Consider the following 22,510-nt stretch of genomic DNA (forward strand, 5'->3'; position numbering starts at 1 on the left):
ACGTTCAGAAAGGTTTTAGATTAACAGTTTCTTGGGATTTTGACCACTGTGAGACGATTCGTCATGAGAATGTTTATGAGTAAGTTGATTATACAAATCACCACTTTCTTTGGTTATACTGTGAAGTGCTGTTGACCATCCTGAGGCTAAGGGCTAGTCAGCCAAAGTGGCTGGATCTGAATTTTCTTTCTGAATCCTCAATCTGAGAGGCTTTCCAAAAGCCCCAAACTGTAATCAATTAAATGAACAGGGATTGCTGATTCAGAAATTATTAGATATGAGTTTAGGTGTCTTCAAGAACACACGATGAAAATGTGTGGGTTTTTTTATTGGTTGTTAATTCTGATTTTGCATTCTACATGTGAAATATTATGAGTTATACATATACATATATATAATATATGTTATATATATATATATATATATATATATATGCACTACATTGAAGCACTAAATTTTTGGATCATCTGTAGTTATAAACACACTATTATTAAGTAGGTCAATAAAGGAAAACCTAAACACTTCAGAAACACACAATAACCACACTTCATTTAAGTCCATAAAGGGTGCAGAGTGTATATATAATAGAAACCTTTTAGGCATCAAGGTGGAGAGAACTTGACATGAAAAGAAAAGTACAATGGAAGCAGGAGGGAAGGTGAGTTTATGCTTCAAATGTAAAAGTTATACACACAACTAACTGTGCATACCATACAGGCCTCAAAAACCAGGAAGATTTTGCATACTTGGCAAAGCTTTTATTTCCTACGTTCCTCCCCCCATAAAAGCAATATTATTGAAATATCAGCAAGGCAAGCTACAACACTTTACAAAACCCAAGAAATTTTTATCATATCACTTTGGAAAATTTTTAACACGGACTGAGTTCAACAGAAACAGTCTTCTAATCTCCTCTGTAAATCACATGCTTACCAAATGGCTCTAACCTACATGTATATGACAGGCCATATTATACAAGATCTTAAAGAAGTGACACCTTGATTGCACAGGGACATAAAATATGGTATTAGAAAACCAACAAAGTCCCACAAACAGTAAAACTGTTCTCAGTTCAACAGTGTACAGTATTAGCAGAAGAGTAAGCAGCTCCAATACACTTATTGAATAAACCTCCAAGGATTTCCAAACTTAATAAGATCAACTTCCACATTAACATACGTCAAAGGAAAATTTCGTATTTCAACTCTAAGAATAGAACATGGCCAGGCAGCAATACAGAAGGGCAGTGAGAAAACTGCAAGAACTTTTCCTCATACACTGGGTGTATGACAGGAGTTACACACCAGGAGTCCCATATTTGCAACATGGAAGTTCAGAAGAGCATGTATTTCTAGTCTGAACACCCTTGTTTGTAACGTTTAATTTGAAATTTTATTATGCACAACATGTTTAAAGTTTCCTTCTTGGGGCTGAAGAAAGGTTCATACCTCTTCCACATGGCATCCTGGAAACCCAAACACACAGATGTATGGCATAAGGTGAAGGAAGAGGAATCTGGGGTATTTGTTAGTTACAGAAGACGACTGGTGTCCAACACACTCATACTAATGATTTTCAGAGGTTTGAATTTCAAAAGGTGAAGTTTTAAGATGAAGATGAAAGTATAAATATCCAACTTGGCAGGTCACAGAATTTTACCACATCTTCAAAACAGTATATATTATTATTACAGCACAACAGAAAAAAAATTTTAGATATATCTATATATTTTCTAAACATAAATGATATTTCTGAAAATTTGATCACAGTGAACACACAAGGGTTACGTGCCTATACAAATAATAATTGCATTCCAACTGTGAAGAGATGAAACCACCTGACATGTAGAAGGCCAGTACACAATAACTCATAAGCAGAGACAAATGACACTGAGATGAGAAAAGCAAAAGTACTCGATATGAAGAAGCCTAAATTAGGATGACAACAGTCTCAAATATTCTTTTGGTTTTTCAGTTTGAGAAACCAAAATCATGTCAGTGGAATTTAAGTAGCTTGAATGCTGAATCCCAGCATTTGATGTGGCATGTAACACCCACCCTTGCATTAGGGTGCCTGTGTCCCAGCTGGAAAGGAGCCATTCAGGTGCTACTGAAGGTGGGCCACAGGCAGTCTTCAACAACTCCATGACACCCATGCCAGATGCAGCTCAGGCCAGCTCTGAATTTTTCTAAAATTACACCACTTCCAATTTAACACTCACACATAGGCTGAACTGTATACTGTACTTAATGAACACAGATTGAGACTCTACAATGAGATTTAACAGCTCTTTGAAAGATTATAGGTAAGTATTTTCTCACTGGCAGACTCATTTGTAAATCAAAATTCCTCAGTTACAGATTCAGCTTGTCTAGCTCAACGTATGACATTGCTAAAGCTTAGTATGTTTCCACCCAGCATAATCATGTTACCAAGAGTAATTTAAGAAATGTTGGTAAAATACTCAAAAAAATAAATTGTACCTGCTAATCAAATCTACTGAATTTGCTATGACAGGAAGGCAACATAAATAGGCTAATTCTCAAATGAAGAGCCTCATGTTTCAGGCTCTTCTTCTTTTTCTCAATTGGCTCCATGGGCCAATCTCAAAGAAGCAAGCACTTTCAGGAATGCTCACACTCCACCTGCCTTTCTCTAAAGATGATATAGCTCTCAAGATAACACAGTGGTGCAAGAGGCAAGTCATTATACGAAACATCACTGTCACAAACAAAAACCCAACTGCAATCATGTAAGAATTTATTTCCTAGATTCATTACTAGATCTTCAGTGCCTTTAATTGAAATGGTTTATTTAACAGTTCTATTTCTGGATCACCGTCTAACATTCTGCCTTTAAAATGGACTGAATTTATATAAAATGTGTTTTCTGAGAAGCAAATAGTAGATAGGCCAGAATTTTTTCCAGAAATTGATACCAAGATTAATGTCATATTATCTTGAATAATCATCATAACTAAATTCCATTTTCCTTTCTCTTTAGAAATTAGAAAGGAAAATAGAAAGTGGACTAGCTCAAGTTAAAAAAAAGCATTATCCTAGATAATATATTACATAAGGCCTCTAAAGATTATATGCTTAGCTAAAATATTTTACAATCCCCATGTCTCTTTAATTACCATTTCTCTTTGCCTCAAAAGATAATCACTACTTAGAGAACCAGAAAATAGGGAAATGATCTTATAGTCTTATAGGTTATTCTATAAGTACAGAACTTCAGATTTAATCTAATCTTAAAATAAACATATCTAAAGCATTGTTATTAAAAAAGTAACTTGTGATTGTTATTTTCCTACATATTTAATTGCATCTAAACACTTATGAATACTTTAAAAGTTTAGGGAAGGAGATGGTTTATTATTAAGATTTCCCACAGAGGGAGGACAAATGCAAGAATATGTCAGAAACCACATATCATTTCCACATGCCATATACTAGAAAAAAATCCTAGACTTTGCAACAAAGCACCTATCGCAACAATATGGTAATACTACAGTTTACGGAATTATCTTTTCACATAGGACCTGGTCGTCATCAATGGCTCACATGATCAGCTGGGCAAAATAAAAAGCATAGCCTATGCAATTGTGTGTAAAGTGCATCCCTCTGATGTCAGAAACACAGATAATATGCCTCAAACAGTGAAGTAGCTAAATGACTCAAATTTGTTCTATAAATTTAAGATGTATTTCTATGGTTACTTCAGCTTTGGAGTTCCAGCATAATTCCAGGAGGAGAAATGCAGAGACCAACAGTCATACTTCATATATTAGTAAGGTCCATCTTTTCAAAAAATCTTATACCATTATCTTAAATTATTTACTAATACATCTTAATCAACATGTTAAATGGTTCTCTTTAGGTGAGGTAAAAAAAAAATTGTTCTGCAATATTACCGTGAAATATTGGGGTAAAATCCATTGGATATGTATGATTTTCTGCTTGACAAAGAACCCCATGTTAAGCAACTCCAATTTTTGATTTAGACAATTTTCACCAGTCTACCTTGTAATCTGGCACTAAAGACAAGCTGGAGGAAAATTTAAACGGAATCTTACAAAGCGGGCTCCTCAAAGACCTGAATTATATATCTACCTCCCCAACTCAGAAACTCTAATTTATTATACAAGGAAAATAACTGCCTTTTAATTAATTTTTAAACTTCAATATTTATTATTATTACTACCACTATTACCCAAAGTATTCATAATCAGGTTCAACTTTGGACTGCAGTTAAATATTTTTTTTAAAAAGTAGAAACCTCACCTACACCAACATTTCTGATTAATATAAATGAATGGATTTTAGAAGTGACAGTGTTTTATTACTAAATTTATCACATATTTCCATTTACTTTAAAAACTTTAAGTGGTACCGAAGGTAGTTCTTTTAAAATACTCTTCTTTCACTCTGTCACAAGACATAAATGAAAGCCAACAAAACAGACTGAGGATGTAAGGTAGGCCAAAAATCTTCATTTAAGCAGAAACTTTGGGAAATTTGTTCTTCTTATAGCAGAAAGATCTATGACCATTACCATCAGGTATCACATATAAAAACAGGAAAAAGGAAATACCCACCTAGCTTTGCCTCAGATGTGTCCATCTCCCATTTGCTTTTCGGAATGTAACCCTAAATCGTACACAGAGAGAAGCTCGAAGGGTTAGAAAGAGACACATACATGCACATCACTTTTGAATTGGAAAAGCATTAAAACTGGGAATGGATTCAGTTTCCACTCACTATTTATAAATATATCCTGAGGGAAAACACAGTCTCATTATCTTTGAAGAAACTGAATTACCAAATTCACCAAACTTCACTGCCCAGATTTCAGAATAGTCACTTTAGAGTGGTATCATGAAGGCGCTTGGCGGCAACTACAGTTCAGGACACACAACTGTAGTCTGAACAACAGCTATATAGCCAATATGGTAAGAATGTATGGTAGTTACTGTGCTCAATTAATATCATTCAGAGTAGCAGAGAATTTATAATACTAGCTAGGTTATTTTCTAAATACAACTGCTATTATCAAGTGATAGTAGCCATGAGGTCCAAAGAGTGTTCTTCAAGACAGTTACTTTATATTCCAGTGTACTTTTAGATACTCAAAAGAAGGGAGAAAACTTGGTATCACTGAACACAATTATGAAGCTCAACTTCATTTTAAAATGACTCAATCCATTTACCAGTTAGATCTTACAAAGACTAATTTTACTGAATCAATTTCAGAGCATTACTTTTTCATCAGTTGGAAACTAGATTATTATTTCTGATGTCTTTTAAAAAATTACATCTTTCTATTATATGAAAACCCAGAAATCTCCACAGGCAATTTATATCTTATTTAATAAAATAACTGGGTGGTTTATTTCAAACGAAGTCCTACATAAGATTTTCAAATTTCACAATGTACCTATTTAGCTATGTAGTAAGCCTTTCAGTTTATTCACCTAGCAAGTGTATGCTTTTTCCACATAATTCACTGATTCCCCCTTTCCTTCATTTGGACTCTGTTCTCTATTAGGTCTTAACATACAGAACTTTAATATTAGGTTAGGACTTATTATATAGGACAGATTCATCAAAGGTGTCAGCATCTTCTTTTAAGAATCCATATATCTTTCTACTATTGGGAATGTTCGAGTTCATAGAATAGACTGACACACAGGTAAAGTTGGAAAGTATGTTGAACATTTCATGACAATAGCTTCTGTGTAAGAGTGTACTAGAGCATCATCATTCTTCCAGGAAATCTACACGTTTTATACATTTCTAGTCTTTAAGCCAGACTAATAATTCAATTTCAACTAATTAGGTAGTATTTCAGATTATAAATTATACCATCCTTTCCAAATACATGTTTAGAACAAACCAAGACAAAGGCTGAAATGATGGTGCTAAAAGTTTAGTACTGATGGAATTTGTACAGTTGTATCTCAAAAACTCATCTGAAAAACTTAAACATCACTAGAATAATATATTTATAAATTCTGAGTCAGATCTATGAGGTTCACTGAAGCACTAAAGAAGACAAAATATCATACCAATGATCCCCCCAAAGGAGTCTCTTAACCAAGAAAAGTTTGGATTTCACCCAGCTATAGTAAGCAGTACAGAGTAGAAAATGTAAAGTTCAGTGAAAATTCCATTAAAATGGTCTGAATGACACAAGACTTGCTCTTAACCCTTTCCAAGGGTCAATTCTCCAAGAATCTTTTACTCTTGGAATAGAACCCAATAGTAGAAGATCTCGATTCTGCATTTTGAAAAAAGGTTAAGAGAAGGTTTATAACATAAAGATAAGCAAAATGAGTACATTAATTTCCCCCTGCTGGAACCACCTTTTTCTTCCTTAAAACTTAAAATCATTTTCTCACTGTTTGAAATATTAGGCTACTTGGAAATAAAAGAGATAGTTCAGCAGGGTAGAGTTCTAAGGCTTCATTGCCATGTTTCTGATGAAAAAATATAGTATTACAATGTGTTTCACTTTTAAAAATAATAGTACATTCAATTAAAAGTTCCAAGTTTTGACCTATACCTAAGCAAGTCAGATGTTATGAACCATATGCTGAACTGAAATCTCCACAAAAGGAAGACAGAGCTTCAGAAAGCTAACATTAGAGACTTCTCACATGATCGATTGCTAGTACACACGCTGCAAGTAGCTAAACTGGTCATTAGCCATATTCCAGGACAGCGTGGACCTTTAAGTGAATTTCCTGCCTACATCTTAGATCATGTATGTCAAAATACAACCTAATTAATAAAAATACTTTGTTTAAAGAAAAAAAAACATAGGAGACTCAAATGCCATTAACTTTAAAGCTTATTTTTTAATCCACATATGAAATCTAGGAATGTAGAGATTGACACCATCTCTATGCAAACACACAGTTTCTATTCAGAGTCCTCTATAACACACATGGGTTGATGGGACCACTCCTTAGAGAGAATATATTCTCTAGGGGTTAGGAATCAGGGTTCTCGCTTTGCACATTTTCAGAAGAATATGAAAAGCAGCTTTAGCAAGGGCTGAAGTATTAAATAAAACAAATAATATTTTGAATTTAAAAAGCAACACTATTCCAAGGCACTGCTAATCTCTGTACCCCATTAGCAAACACTGAAAATAACGTAAGTCTATAGGTCGCATATTCTTGAATGACAGGGTAAAGGCAGACATCACTACAGAGGTGTGATCAAAAGCATTTACAGTAGGTACACGGGATCTTTGAATTCGCACTACGTAAGCCTTTAATCAGCCTAAGCAAAATGCATTGCCTACACAGTCAAATCATTTTCCCCATCACTTAATAGGATAAAATGCGGAAGAACAAATCCAGCAGTCAGTGGCAACCCTCTGCCTCCTCATTCAATAAGTTCTTCTGCCTCAGTTTATAGAAAATCAATTTTGAGCTCTGATAGCGAAGAAGAGACAATTATGCATACATTGGGTAGGCTGTACCACGTATCTGCTGGAATGTAAGAATACCCTTTCAAATGTAATCGATTTTCTTAAAAAGTGTATTCCCCTAGAGCCACCCACAAATAGATGAGTGAGTACAAGGGTAAGTTTCTTAGCATTCTAAAAATTTTCTTGTAACAACACAGTAGAGGGTTCTTTTCCTTTGGTCAGGGGAAAAACAAAAAGTATCCAAAAGTCTCCTTGAAGATGATTATGGAAACTTTTACCATTAAGGTGCAATATCAACAATAGTCATCTGATCACAGAGCTGAATTTAAACCCTTAAGAATCTTAATAAAGAGACACTTTGTTCAAAGTGGTTGTTCTGTCTCCTACCAGTTCGCTTTCCTCTTCCTCTGCATCTTTCTTTTCATCCTTCTGTTCTTCAATATTTGCATCAAAATCTTCCATCTCCACCTACAATACCGCAATAATCACACACAAAAAGACTGAGTTAACATTTAGGAAAATGTTGAGTCCCTCAATGAGATATGAAATGAGCACAGTACCCAGAGCAAGACACACAGACTTGCTGTTACATGCTAAGTAATTTCTAACACCCTAAACTTTGCAACAGAACTGACAGACAGGATGATATTCCTGCTTTTCATTTTCCTGGGATATCCATCTTTGTAATTCTCTATGAAGTTGTGTATAATGATCTAAATTGATGGTTATCTGTTTTGAATGACAATGGATTACTAGGATTTTTTTTTAAAACCTTTAGCAAGTATTTTTTCAATAAAGTAAAACAGGTATGATTCAAATTTCAAAATGTAAGAAAGGGTATAGTGAAAAGTCAGATGATAATAGCTTGGCCCAGAATAGTAGCAATACAAATAGAGAGTAGATAAATTAGAGAAGTATTTATAAGGTAAAACTGACAAAACTTGTAGACTGACTACATGGTGGAGGGATAGAATCAAACACTGGTACAAGGGGAAAGTAAAGAGTCAAAGATAATGGAGAGTAGAGAGTCAGGGTTTCAGCAACCAAGCGGACTGATGGATCTAATTACTAAAATAGAGAATGTGAGAAGAGGAACAGGTTTGGATGAATTACGTATTGAATAGGTTGAGTCTGAGGTGTACTAAGATAATACATATTTTTTGGTAGAGAATTTGGAAAATAATGGTAGAATTATAAAAATCACCCATAACCCCTCTACACAGATATAATTACTGTTAAGATACTGATGAAATTCATTCCAGCCTTTACAATTTAATATTAAGGGCATAGAAGTGGCAATCCAAGGTACCAAAAAGCCTGATTATCGATACAGAATGTGCAGATTGAATATAGAGCCTAGGATAGAGCCCTAAAGAACCCCAGCATTTAAGGACTGGGTAGCAAGAGAAGCCAGCAAAGGAGACTGAAAAGGGATGGCCAGAGATGCAAGAGGAAAACCAGGAGAAGGTAGACTCACAGAAGCCAAGAGAAAAATGGTTTCAAGAAGGTGGACATGGTCAACCATGTCATATGTGGCTGCAAAATTAAGCAAGAGAAGTGAGAATTGTCCATTGCCATGGAAATCTTTGGTGAGAGAGTCTCTAGAGAATGGCTGGGGCAGAAGCCAGAGGAAATGGGATGAGGAGTGGCATGGGAGGTAAAAACACATAAAAATACAGTGACAACATTGAGTACAGGTAACTCTCATTCACAGGAAGAGGTCAAATGAAACAGAAGTATATAACTGATTAAAAGAGAAAAATCTCTCCTTTTCCATAATAAAGATTTATTTATTTCAAACTAGTAATTGATTTAGACAAGAATTTGCAATCTGTGAAAATCTGTTGGGGAACAGGATATTAATAGTTTCAAAGTATCTTCCTACAGATTACTTATTAGGAAGAGAAAAACACAGAAAAATCTGATGAATATCACCTGAACCAAGTGATCAACACTTAAATCACCAATAATGAAACAAGACGACATCATATGACCCCTGATATGAGGCAGTGAGAACACAATGTCACTTATGTAGCATTCCTGCTAATGTTTAACCTAAAGCTAATCACGACAAACCCAAATTGAGGGGCATTCTACAAAACAGCTAAGTGGCCTATCCTCTTCAAAAATTTTTTGTCTTTCATGACGATGACATAGCTGAGAAACCATTTTTTGTATTAAAGGACTGGATCCTGGATTTTAAGAAATTCTTATAAAGCACAGTATGGGAACAACTGGTGAAATATGAATATGGACTGTATATGAAAGAGAATGCCCTTGTTCTTGGGAGATATCTACTGAACTATTTAGGGCTAAAGGGTTTATGAGGTCTGCATTTTAACTCTCAAATGGTTCCACAGTAAGACGAATAGCAGTAGTACTAGTGGCAGTAGCAGTAGTAGTAGTAACAAGAAGAAGAGGAAGAAGAAATCTAAGTAGAGAAAAATGAGACAAAATATTAACAATTGGTGAATCTCATCGAAGGTCATGCAGGTGTTCTTATATTGGGTTGCCCAAAACGTCTGTTAGGGTTTTCCATTATGGAAAAACCCAAACGAACTTTCTGGCCAATGCAATACTATACATGCAATTTTCTGTAACTTAAATTTTTTTCAAAATAAAAAAAGGCGGAAAAAGAGGTAGCTTTTGCACTGCTTTCGAGCCAAAGGACGCTCACCTCTTCAATAGCAGCATCCTGCAGCAAAGAACGAATGTCCAGACGCATCATATGACGAGGTGCCGTTTCCCAGTGATCGGCCATCTAATTGAGAGATTCAGGAGGTCATGTTATCCCTGGAAACTACTCAAAGAAAGGCCAAGAGAATATCCAAGACAAATTTAACTAATACTATGAAGTCTAACAGGCTAGTTCCAGGAAGAGCTAGGACACCTCATACCCTTAGATACAAAGGGTAAGAAACATTTACTAGAGCAGGTAGAAAATATATTTTGAAAGTAAAGGGGATAAATAAGAATTTCCAGACAACAGTGATGAAACAGGCAAAATGAAGTTTAGAATATTACACCCTCTGTGCTTCAAAAAAAATCACCTTATTTATTTCTTTAAGCTTTCTTCCATGAATATTCCTCTTGCTACAAGTCTGGTTATCTGCACTCATTTCAGCCAAATATACCTAAGAAAGAATGAATAATGATTAGGCAAACAAATGCAGCACTTACATGATAACATAAAGTACTCTAAAGTTCTTTTAAATCTATACCTCAAATCCCTTGGTTTTTGCTGCACTCCAAAACTGGTCAAAATGTCTAACTCTGTCATTGATGGCATCCAGGATGATGAAAGGGAAAAAGCCATCATCCAGAGTCTTTTTGAAAGTTTTGAACATGCTGGTGCGGTAGGTTTCCTCCATCTCAGCTTCATATTCGTATTCCATTACCTAAGATCCCCCCAAAGAGATATGGAGTTAGCAAAAGCAAAGAATCATCTTAAATCTCTTCCCTCGTTAGCATTTGGAGACATGACAACTTTCTAGTCTTTCCTTCACACCTGAGTACTAAAGTTTGTGTTCAAAAAAGCCACATTTCTCTCTGAACATGTTTTCCTTTCAATGCTATTTATGAATCAGGATGTAATCTGAAAGGAATATACCATACCTTTTTTTTCACTTTCTTTCCAGAATCTGGATCTTTTTCTTCTTTTTCCACTTCAGCGATGAAGTAATCATCCAGGCTTAGAACTCTGGGTGCAGGTCCTCCAAATTCTACCTCCTTATCCTGAGAATCATATATTCAAGAAAGTTAAAGAGAATTTATGGAATAAGTTAATAAATGTGCACAAAGTTTTTCCTGTGGCTAAATACCACGCAATCTTCTTGTAGTTTCAAATCAAGCAGGGGCAAAGCATCTGCCTAAGCAGATCAAAATTTATGATATAGCATCTACCAGATGGGCCAACTAGAACGGATCAAACGGGAAATATCTGTATCAATATCATATTACTTGCTAAGAAGGCAAGTGGCTAACAAAAGCAACTGATTCTTTCACTTTCCCATACTCACTCGAATAAGTTTCGCAACATGTGTCTTTCCACTGCCAGGCAATCCTCTCATTATAACGACAATCTGAAACACAACGAAAAAAAAAGTCACCCAGAGAAGATTTTATTTCACAGTGAGATCTTAGAGTTAACAATGACCTATCATTCTCCAGGACAGACCATACGATAGGCCATGAAACAAACCTTAATACATTTGACAGCATAGGAATAACACAAAGCATGTCTCTGACCACAGTGGAGTAAAATTAAAAATCTGGGAAATTCACAAGTATGTAGAAAGTAAACATCATACTCCTAAATAACCAGTGGGTCAAAGAAGAAGTCAAAAGAAAAATCAGAAAATACTCTGAGATAAACAAAAATGAAGACACAACATAAGACAGTGGAAGAACAAACTAAACCGAAAGCAAGCAGAAGGAAGGAAATAGTAATATTAGACCAGAAGTTAACAAAATAGAGAACCGAAAAACAAAGAAAAATCAACGGAACCAAAAGCTAGCTCTTTGAAAAGAGCAACAAAATTGACAAACCTTTAGCTAGACTAAGAAAAAAGAAAGAAATTTCAAATTACTAGAATCAGAAAAAAAGAGGGGACATGACTGCCAACGTTACAGAAATTTTAAAAGGGTTATAAAGGAATACTATGAACAACTGTATACCAACGAATTAGATAAATGAAATGGACAAATTCCTAGGAAGACACAGCCTACTGAAACTGACTCAAGAAGAAATAGATAACCTGAATAGACCTATGACCAGTGAAGAGATTTAATTAGTAGTCAAAAAACTGCCAAAAAAGAAAAGCCCAGGCCCAGATGGCTTCTTCACTGAATCCTAACAAACCTTTAAAGAAGAATACCAACTCTTCACAAACTCTTCCAAAAAATAGAAGAGGAAGGAACAATTCCCAACTTATTTTATGAGGCCAGCATTTCAAATCAAGCATATAATCTGATACCAAAACCAGACAAAGACATCACAAGAAAATTACAGATATCTCTTAGGATTATGGATACAAAAATTTTCAACAAAATACTACCATACTGAATCTAGCAACATATAAAAAGAAGTACACAACATGACCAAGTAGGGTTTATCCCAGAGATTCAAATTAACATCTGAAAATCAGTTAATGTAATACATTATATCAATACAATAAAAAACAAAAAAATCTCAATGCAGAAAAAGCATTTAACAAAATCCAATATCCTCTCATGATAAAAACATTCAACAGGGGCTTCCCTGGTGGCGCAGTGGTTGGGAGTCCGCCTGCCGACACAGGGGACGCGGGTTCATGCCCCGGTCCGGGAGGATCCCACATGCCGCGGAGCGGCTGGGCCCGTGAGCCATGGCCGCTGAGCCTGCGCGTCCGGAGCCTGTGCTCCACAACGGGAGAGGCCACAACGGTGAGAGGCCCGCGTACCGCAAAAAAAACCCCCAAAAAACCATTCAACAAACTAGGAATGGAAGGGAACCTCCTGAACTTGATAAAGGACATCTAATGAAAACTCACAACTAACATAGTACTTAATGGTGAAAGACTGAAAGTTTTCTTTCTAAGATCAGGAATAAAACAAGGATGTCCACTCTCACCACATCTATTCAACACTGTACTGGAGGTCTAGCCAGAGCAATGAGGCAAGAAAAAGAAAAAAGGCATACACATTGTAAAGTCAGAAGTAGAACCATCTCCATCTGCAGATTACATGATCTTATAGATAGGAAAAATCCTAAGGAATCCACTAAAAATCTATTAGAACCAATACATGAGTTCAGCAATGTTGAAGGATATACAATCAGTACGAAAAAATCAATTGTATTTCAATACAACTGAACAATCCAAGAATGGAATTAAGCCATCTATATCTTCCTTTTTTTTTTGGCAGCACTGTGTGGCTTCCGGGATCTCAGTTCCCTGACCAGGGATTGAACTTAGGCCACAGCCGTCAAAGCGCAGAATCCCAACCACTAGACCACCAGGGAACTTAAGCCATCTCTATCAATAATAACATTACACGTGAATGGATTTAAACAATCCAATTAAAAAGCAAAAATTACCAGATCGCATAAAAAAACATGATCCAACTATATGCTGTCTATAGGAAACATACTTTATTTGTGTCACTGAAAGACACAAATAGATTGAAATTAAAAGGATGGAAAATGATATATCAACAGCCACAGGAAAGCTGGAGTAACTACAGTAATAATAGATGAAATAGACTTTAAAACAGTGACATACATACATATACAGAGTCAAACTGCTGATGGAAATCTCCCGTTTTATTTAAACGGAACCATTTTATTTAAATGGAATCTAATTATTTTGCAATATAAGATAAATTTAAGAATGTATACATACGGAGGAAAATAGGTCTAAACTAATCAAGTCTCCTAATTCTCCCTCTTTTAGTTCCACATACCATAAAACCAAATCCTCTTTTCCCTTCTTCAAATTGCAATTAATTGAGTTCTTATGAATTATTTTCTAAAATTTTCAACATTTTTTTCTGCCAAGCAATTAAGCTCTAATTTCTTAGATTCTATAGGGTAGGCAGTTTATGAGATTTTATGATGATTTGAAGATGCCTTTAATCTGATATTAATACTATGTCACACATGGAAACAACCTAAATGTCCATCAACAGATGAATGGATAAAGAAGATGTGGTACATATACACAATGGAATACTACTCAGCCATAAAAAGAATGAAATAATGCCATTTGCAGCAACATGGATGGACCTAGAGATTATCACACTAAGTGAAGTAAGTCAGAAAGAGAAAGACAAATACCATGATATCACTTATATGTGGATTCTAAAGCATGGCACAAATGAACTTAACTACGACACAGAAACAGACTCACAGACACAGAGAACAGATTTGTGGTTGCCAAGGGGGAGGGTGGGGGGGGGATGGACTGGGAGTTTGGGATTAGCACATGCAAATTATTATATACAGAATGGATAAACAACAAGGTCCTACTGTATAGCACAGGGAACTATATATATTCAATATCCTGTGATTAAACCAAAATGAAAAAGAATGTATATATCTGTGTAGCTGAATCACTTTGCTATATAGTAGAAATTAATACAACATTGCAAATCAACTATACTTTAATAAAATAAAATAAAATTTTCTTAAAAATACTACGTCACTGAAAAGTACAGAAATTCTGTTCAGGATACTAAAGAGATTTCTTATCAGCTTCTAATTTGCAAGAAAACTAGTCATTTACATAGGACTTACTCTCTCAGGTCTGCTCTCTCGGCCAGGTGGTTTCAAAATATCATCCACATTCTTAGATTCAGGTTTCTTCTCAACCCGCGGAGTTGGAGGTGGCTGGTGGCTTAGTGAAGGAGCTGGCAGGGGCATTCGCTCCTCTGGGTAAGTTCTTCGTTCTCCTAGGATTCCAGCAGTTGAACAAATTACTATTTATACAGTAATTATTTAAAATTTTAACTCTCTCCACTCCTCCTAAGGTAATATAACTTATGGTGATTTGGGGGCTACTTTTATCCTTAATTAGAGATAGTTTAAGATAATGTAAATCTATTGAAATCAAGAAAATGAAAAGATTTAGGTATGCTTTCAGGCAAAAAGAATGTTCTAAAAATTACTGAATTCATCCTTATTTGTATTAAACTTAGGAAAAAAGTTAACAGAACACAGAAGAATAACATGTACTCCTGAATAGTCCTGAGTGTGATTTATAGTCCGTCTGTATGTAACTTCTGCTTTACAATATTGAGAACAAGCCATCAGCTTAGGAAAGCTTGTTTGTATAAGTAGGTGTGAATTTCTAGTTTAAGTGTAATTTGTAACAGTGAAAAACTAAAAGCAACCTAAATGTCCAAAAATAAGAGTCATATATCTCATCCACTTGATGGACTATCATAGAGCCATTAATATAATAGGTTTATGTATGGAAAAATGTATATAGTACACAATATCAATGGGAACAAGCACAACAAAGAAACTGTATTTATACTTTGATTACAACTTCATTAATATGTGTGTGAAGAGAGAATGACAGGAAATATACAAAATTACAATAGTTGTAGTATGGTAGGTGGTGGGATTATAAGCGATTTTGTTTCTAGCTTCCAAAATTTCTTTAAAAATGTAAAAATAGCAATTTACATTTTATTTCATCAATTACATGGCTATTTTTGGTGATAACGTTGTCACCTCTGAGAAATCTGTGAGTGCATTTTACTCTGAAAGTTTAAATCCATAACTACAATGGAAAGCATCTCATGTTGTTTTCAGTTCTCAGCATCTTTATAGTTAACAAGGCACTAATCTACCTCCAAACATGGACGGTCCTTCATAGGCTGGTCGGTCAGACTTCCGATCATAGGATGGCCTATCAAATCCCCCTCTTCTGGATGAGGAATGGTCTTTTTTGTCTCGATATGACTGAGTCCTAGAAGGTTTAACAGGAAGTGCTTTGGTAAATGAAAAACATATGGAGGTCTCTTATAATGCAACACCATTATCTGCCCAATTTTTTCTATGGGTACTCATTATACATAGTCAATACTTATATTTTCATTTTGCTTTCCCATTTAGATCTGCCTTGCGTACACACATCCACAGAACTCACAAATTGCAAAAACAAATTGTTTGCCTATTAATTAAGCAATGACTACAACTTTGTCAACAATACTCTTTCCTTTCCTTTCTGGCTATCTCCAGCTCCCATTTAACTCTCTGGAATTCAAGCTCACAAAACTCAACCACCTAGTTTCCTGAAAACTGGTACTCTTCCCTCTCCAGATTACACACACACATGCATGAGAAAAATACATCATTTACTAAAGTTCCTTTAACTACACTGACATTTGCTGAACTTAAGTATATGGTAATTTGCACACCCGGCAAAGATATTTCTCATAGCATACCTATCATCTCGAGGTCGGCGTTCTCTGTCAAATCGATCCCGGTCATAGTCAATAACACCACGATCCCGGTCTCGATCTCTATGTGTCTCCCGATCCCTTTTGAAATCTCGATGATCTGCCATGACATTACCTTGACGATCAAAATAAGGCTCACGATCTCTGTCTCTATCATAACGATCTCGTTGGCCTACATGCTCTATAAAAACAATATAAAATAAGAACTATATCCCTTTTTTTCTGAAATAAAAGCAGAAATGTACAAATCTAAATTTAGAACTAGCATAAATTGTTGCCCTAAATTCAACTTATAAAGAAATCTTTTAGCTATATTAAAGGGAGGCCCACATTCTAAGAGGCCTTCTGTGAGCTGGCCCCTGCCTAACCCTAGTTCCCTCTCTGATCTCACCTCCTACTACCTTCCCCATCTCTTTGTGATGCAACCACACTTTCCCGTTCCTGAGACCTACCACCTGCTGTTCCCTCTGACTGGGACCGTCAGTTTGCAGATGCTTCATGGTTGACTCCTTGTCATTCAGCTCTCAGCTTCACTGTCATAGGGGCCTCCTCTGACCACTCTAAATTAACCACCTTCACTATCCATCACATCAAATGTTTCACTGTCTTTATAATACATTCAAAGGTCTGAAACGATCTTGTTCATTTATTCTTTTTGTTTGTTTTCCCATTAGAATGTAATTTCACAAGCACAGAAACTTTTATTTTTCTCTTGTTGAATTCCCAGTGTCTAGAACAGGGATTAGCAAACTTTTTCTGTAAAGGGACAGACGGTAAATGTTTTATAGGACATACAGTCTTTGTCGCAACTACCCCAGCTCTGGTTTGTTAGCATAAAAGCAGCTGTAAACAATAGCTAATGGGAGTGTGTCTGTGTTCCATTAAAACTTTATTTCTGGGAATTCCCTGGTGGCACAGTGGTTAAGAATCTCCCCACCAATGCAGGGGACACGGGTTCGAGCCCTGGTCCGGGAAGATCCCACATGCCGCACAGCAACTAAGTCTGTGCACCACAACTACTGAGCCTGTGCTCTAGAGCTCATGAGCTACAACTACTGAGCCTGCGTGCCACAGCTACTGAAGCCCGTGTGACTAGAGCCCGTGCTCCGCAACAAGAGAAGCCAATGCAATAAGAAGCCCGCGCACCACAACGAAGAGTAGCCCCTGCTCGCCACAACTAGAGAAAGCCCACACACAACAATGAAGACCCAATGCAACCAAAAATAAATTAATTAATTAAAAAAAAACACAAAACTTTATTTCTGAACACTGAAAGAAAAAAAAAAAAGCGAGGCCCAGATAACCTTACCAAAAGGGAAATCATATGATAATTGGGTCCTAAAAGGTTTTAAAATACTGATCTCTCTGGGACTCCTACCTGTTTCAAAAGTTGATCTTTCAGGTAGTGGATCTGGACGCAGAGTTATTCTTTCTCCATAGGGTATCTGCTCAACTTTATTAGTGGATATGTCTGGTAAACAAAATCAGGGATAAAAACACTGTAAGAGTGAAGCTTAAGGAAGCCAAAGCTGAAGCTAACAATTCCTCTAGAATCCCAAATACAAATTTGCCACTTTCACTCACCTCGGCCATGGCCATAATCGACAGTCTGCTGCACTGGTGGTGGTTTGGACATCGGTGGCATACCCATAGGCACCGGGCCAGGAGGAGGGATGGAAGGGTGAACAGGTGGGGGTGGTAACACTGGAGCAGATGGAATCGTTGCAGCTTCAGGTTTAAATTCCGAATTCAGTCCTTGTTCATCATTTGTATCCCAGAGGCCATAGAAAGAATCTTCATCCCAGCGTTCTTGTTCCATAGCTGAAGTCTGTGGCTTTATCACTGGAGGAGGAGGTGGCGGCGGAGGAGGAGGGGGTGGTGGTGGCGGTATTGGGATAGGCGGCCTGGTCACAGGAACAGATGATCTTGCTGGTGGAGCAGAGGGTCTTACAATTGAACCTGGTGGTTTACCCATAGGAGGGGGCGGTCTATAGGACCCTGGAGGCTGGAGAACAGAGTAAATGGCTTAACGAATGAGCATACCATCATGTTTTCACATATCAGTAGAAATTAAAATCTGGTTCTCAATCCATAGAAGAAAAATTTGATATACTGAACTTACTCAAAATTTTTTGTACTTTAAAATATACCATTAGGGAGAAAATATGTGCATATCACCTACCTGATAATGGACTTGTATTCAGAATATAAAAATCTCTTATAAGACAAATAGTCAAAAAAAATATGGGCAAAAGATTTGCATATATTTTTCCAAAGAAGATATATGAATGGCCAATAAGCCCATGAAAATATACTCGGCATCATTAGCCATGAGGGAAGTGAAAATTAAAACCACAATGAGGCACCATTTCATACCCAGTAGAATGACTATAATTGATAAAATAGACAATAACAAATGATGGCAAGGATGTAGAGAAACACAAAGACTCTTAGACTGCTAGTAAGAATGTAAAATTTCCACTTTGGAAAATGGTCTAACAATTTGTCAAAAAGTTAAACTTCAATTTACCAAATAATTCAGCAGTTCCATTCCTAGGTCTCTAACCAAGAAAAACATGCCCCTCCAAAGACCTGCACACAAATATTCGCAACAGCATTATTCGATAACCCAAGTGTCCATCAACTGGTGAACGGACAAACAAAATATGGTATAGCCATACAACAGATTGTTACTTGGCAATAAAAAGAAATGAAGTACTGATTCATGCTATAACATGGATGAACCTTGAAAACATTATGCTAAGTGAAAGAAGCCAGACACAAAAGACCACATATTGTATGATTCCACTTAAATTAAATGCCCAAAAAGGCAAATCTATAGGGACAGAAAGTAGATTAGCTGTTGCCTGGGACTTGGGTAGGAATGAGGATTAACTGCAAATTGGCACGAGGGATCTTACTGGGGTGATGAAAATGTTCTACAACTGGATTATGGTGATGGTTGGACAACTCAGTAAATTTACTAAAAATCACTGAATTACAAACTGAAAATGGGCAAATTAGATTATGTAAATTATACCTCAATTAGGTTGGTTTAAAAAAGGAAAAAAAAAATGCCCTCAACACTATCACCTCCTCCCTTCCGTGCAATGAGCCACCCTCTTTTTCTTCTCCTTCCAGAAAAATTAGGGTGCTAGCCAATTTGATACAAGTATCCTAGGCTCACCTCAAACCTACTGAATTTCTGTGAGTGAGGTCCTGGCATTAGTTTAAAATAAACAAAACTTCTGTAATTCTGATGTTCACCACCTGGTTAAGAATCTCTGCTATAAACTATCTCCCCACTATGGTAACCTATCTCTTCCACAAAAATAGTGAATTTCCAGTGAGAGAAACAAACTCTAGCTAGCTCCCTCACTTCTACCTAATTGTCTGACTGAAAATAGTAGTTTGTGGCAAGGCTGGTACCAACACACAACATCAGAACCGGGAAACAACAAAACAAAGAAACCAAATGGGACATTTAGTAATCTCTCTGACAACCACCAAATGGCAACAGAAATGTATATTAAGGAAACAGTAGAATCTCTTGGCAGATAGGTTCTATTTACTTAATACTGAAACCCAATCGTTAAATTTTATTTTAATCTTTGTAATCAGAGATAATTTTAATTTCTGATTCGAACACTCTTTACCCATTTCTCTTAGTTCTATGTTTCTGGTTTGTTCTATTGACAAATTGACAGCTGCTTTAGATCTTGGAAAGCCAACAATACACATTACTTATATGTTTATTCATACACAGGCTGCGTGTTAAACTTTTTGAGTAACAAAATTACATTGTGGCTAATACGTAAGAAATATTATTTAACAAGAGGCCACTACAGGCTGGAGTTAAAGACAAATGACTATTAGGTAAATGATGTAAGGTAAACTTTAGGTTATGGCACTTTAAACTTTATTAAGGGAATGCCTATACATGACAAAGCTACTGCATCTGGAGCACAGCTATCCAGACATGCTTTAAATATCATAAGAATTCTGGACTATGTCTACAAATAAAAAGTGTTTTCTTCATATTACATAGTGAAAGCAATATATACATTTGTGAAAAACAGAACACTCCTACAGTATTTACATGAGAAAGGATTAATATCTGTACCATACTAAGGATAACATAAATTAGTAAGAAAAACCTTAAGAGTCAAATAGATAAAATAGAATTTTTATAAGAAATGTAATTAACAATTATCAGAAAATATTCATGTTCACTAATTATCAAAACTACCAAACATTTTATTATTTTTTAAAATATTTATTTGGCTGCACCGGGTCTTAGTTGCGGCACGCAGGATCTTCATTGCCGCACTCGGGATCTTCGTTGCTGTGTGCGGGATCTTTAGTTGCAGCATGAGGGATCTAGTTCCCTAACCAAGGATCAATCCTGGGCCCCCTGCATTGGGAGTGCAGAGTCTTAACCACTGGACCACCAGGGAAGCCCCACTACCAAACATTTTAAAACATTTTATTAAAATATTATATCTTCCAAAAATATTAAGTAGCTGATGCTTGCAAGGCTATAGTATAGTTGTTATATAACTATTTTAGAGAGCTGTTGGCTATATTATAGGAATCATTAAAAATGTCCTCGTTCTTTAACTAAAGTATACCACTATAGGACTTTAAAAGTACTTTTAAGAAGTTATCTAAAACAAGAATTTGAAGCATAATGGGTAGTGGTTTGTAGAAAATAAAGAATGCAGATGTAAGCTTTTATCTATAGAATGGGTAAACAACAAGGTCCTACTGTACAGCACAAAGAACTGTATTCAATATCCTGGGATAAACCACAATGGAAAAGAATATTAAAAATGTGTATATATGTATAACTGAATCACTTTGCTGTACAGCAGAAATTAACACAACATTGTAAATCAACTATACTTCAATAAAAAATATTAAAACTAAAAAAAATAAGAATTTGATACAAATTTATTAACATTGTATTAATAAAAGATTAGAAACAAAGGTTTAACTTTGTTAAATGGAATAGTTTTAATAAATTGTGCATCAAAAATATAAAGTTTGTAGCAATATGTTCAAATGTTTATGATTGATTTATCAAGTGAATAAAGCAGAAATGTGGATCTATAATCTACAGCTTCTACTATTTGCTAAGAGATTCAAAGATAAAAGATGTAGCTCCTATCCTTATGAAGGACAGGCAAGATAAGAGAGAAGGCAAGACAAGACAGAAGGCAAGACAGACAAGAAGACAGACAATCCAAATACAGTATGATAAGGGTTCTGACAGAGGCCCATAAGATGTTACAGGCGTACATGCAAGGGCAATTGTCTTACACAAGTGGAAAAGAAGATACAGAGATGAGTTCTAAAAAATAAACAATTAACTAGTTGGAGGAGAGGATAGGAAGAGAAAAAAAAAGAAACTCTAGGTTTAGAGAATAACATGCATATGCAAAGGCATGAAGTAAGAGCCAGTCACACTCATAGAATTGTCAGAAGCTCCATGTGGAGGGAAAGTAAAGAGAGGGAGTAGCAAGTAATGGTAAGCAGAGCTTGGGCCAGCTCAGGAAGAACATAAAAGGCCAGGCAAAAGAATCTAGATTTTATCCTGAAAGGAACACAAGAATACTGAAGCGTTCTAAAGCCAAGGTACAACATGGTGAGATTTATGTTTTAAAATGTCCATTTTGGAGACTTCCCTGGTGGTGCAGTGGTTAAAAATCCACCTGCCAATGCAGGGGACGTGGGTTCAACCCCTGGTCTGGGAAGATCCCACATGCCACAGAGCAACTAAGTCCATGAGCCACAACTACTGAGCCTGTGCCCTAGGGCCCATGTGCCCTAGGACCCGACGCCACAGCTACTGAGCCCACATGCCACAACTACTGAAGCCCACGTACCACAACTACTGAGCCCACGTGCTGCAACTACTGAAGCCTGCATGACTACAGCCTATGTTCCACAACAGGAGAAGCCACCGCAGTGAGAAGCCTGTGCACCGCAACGAAGAGTAACCCCCACTCGCCACAACTAGAAAAAGCCCGTGCACAGCAACGAAGACCCAATGCAGGCAAAAAAAAAAAAAAAAAAAAAAAAAAAAAAAAAAAAAAAAAAGTTTATTTTGGCAAGCAGT

General features: G+C 36.2%; 1 protein-coding gene across 3 annotated transcripts in view; it reads right to left on the reverse strand.

The window, feature by feature from the left end:
- The window catches only part of YLPM1 (YLP motif containing 1), a 66,817-nt gene that overhangs the window by 6,796 nt on the left and 37,511 nt on the right, over positions 1 to 22,510 (reverse strand). The window contains exons 7-18 of one of the 3 annotated variants that reach the window (XM_024737775.1): positions 17,974 to 18,394; positions 17,768 to 17,860; positions 16,375 to 16,570; positions 15,778 to 15,896; positions 14,717 to 14,871; positions 11,463 to 11,525; positions 11,059 to 11,178; positions 10,665 to 10,841; positions 10,494 to 10,577; positions 10,121 to 10,204; positions 7,831 to 7,911; positions 4,601 to 4,652 (exon numbers count right to left, since the gene is read on the reverse strand). In XM_024737775.1, coding sequence (XP_024593543.1) covers positions 4,601 to 4,652; positions 7,831 to 7,911; positions 10,121 to 10,204; positions 10,494 to 10,577; positions 10,665 to 10,841; positions 11,059 to 11,178; positions 11,463 to 11,525; positions 14,717 to 14,871; positions 15,778 to 15,896; positions 16,375 to 16,570; positions 17,768 to 17,860; positions 17,974 to 18,394 — 1,645 coding nt within the window. The remainder of the gene's footprint in view (positions 1 to 4,600; positions 4,653 to 7,830; positions 7,912 to 10,120; positions 10,205 to 10,493; positions 10,578 to 10,664; positions 10,842 to 11,058; positions 11,179 to 11,462; positions 11,526 to 14,716; positions 14,872 to 15,777; positions 15,897 to 16,374; positions 16,571 to 17,767; positions 17,861 to 17,973; positions 18,395 to 22,510) is intronic. The other 2 variants (XM_024737776.1, XR_003002241.1) reach the window with 2 other exon arrangements.

The sequence above is a fragment of the Neophocaena asiaeorientalis genome, unplaced genomic scaffold, assembly GCF_003031525.2.
Source record: "Neophocaena asiaeorientalis asiaeorientalis breed wild unplaced genomic scaffold, Neophocaena_asiaeorientalis_V1.1 scaffold49, whole genome shotgun sequence".
NCBI classification, from domain to species: Eukaryota; Metazoa; Chordata; class Mammalia; order Artiodactyla; family Phocoenidae; genus Neophocaena; species Neophocaena asiaeorientalis.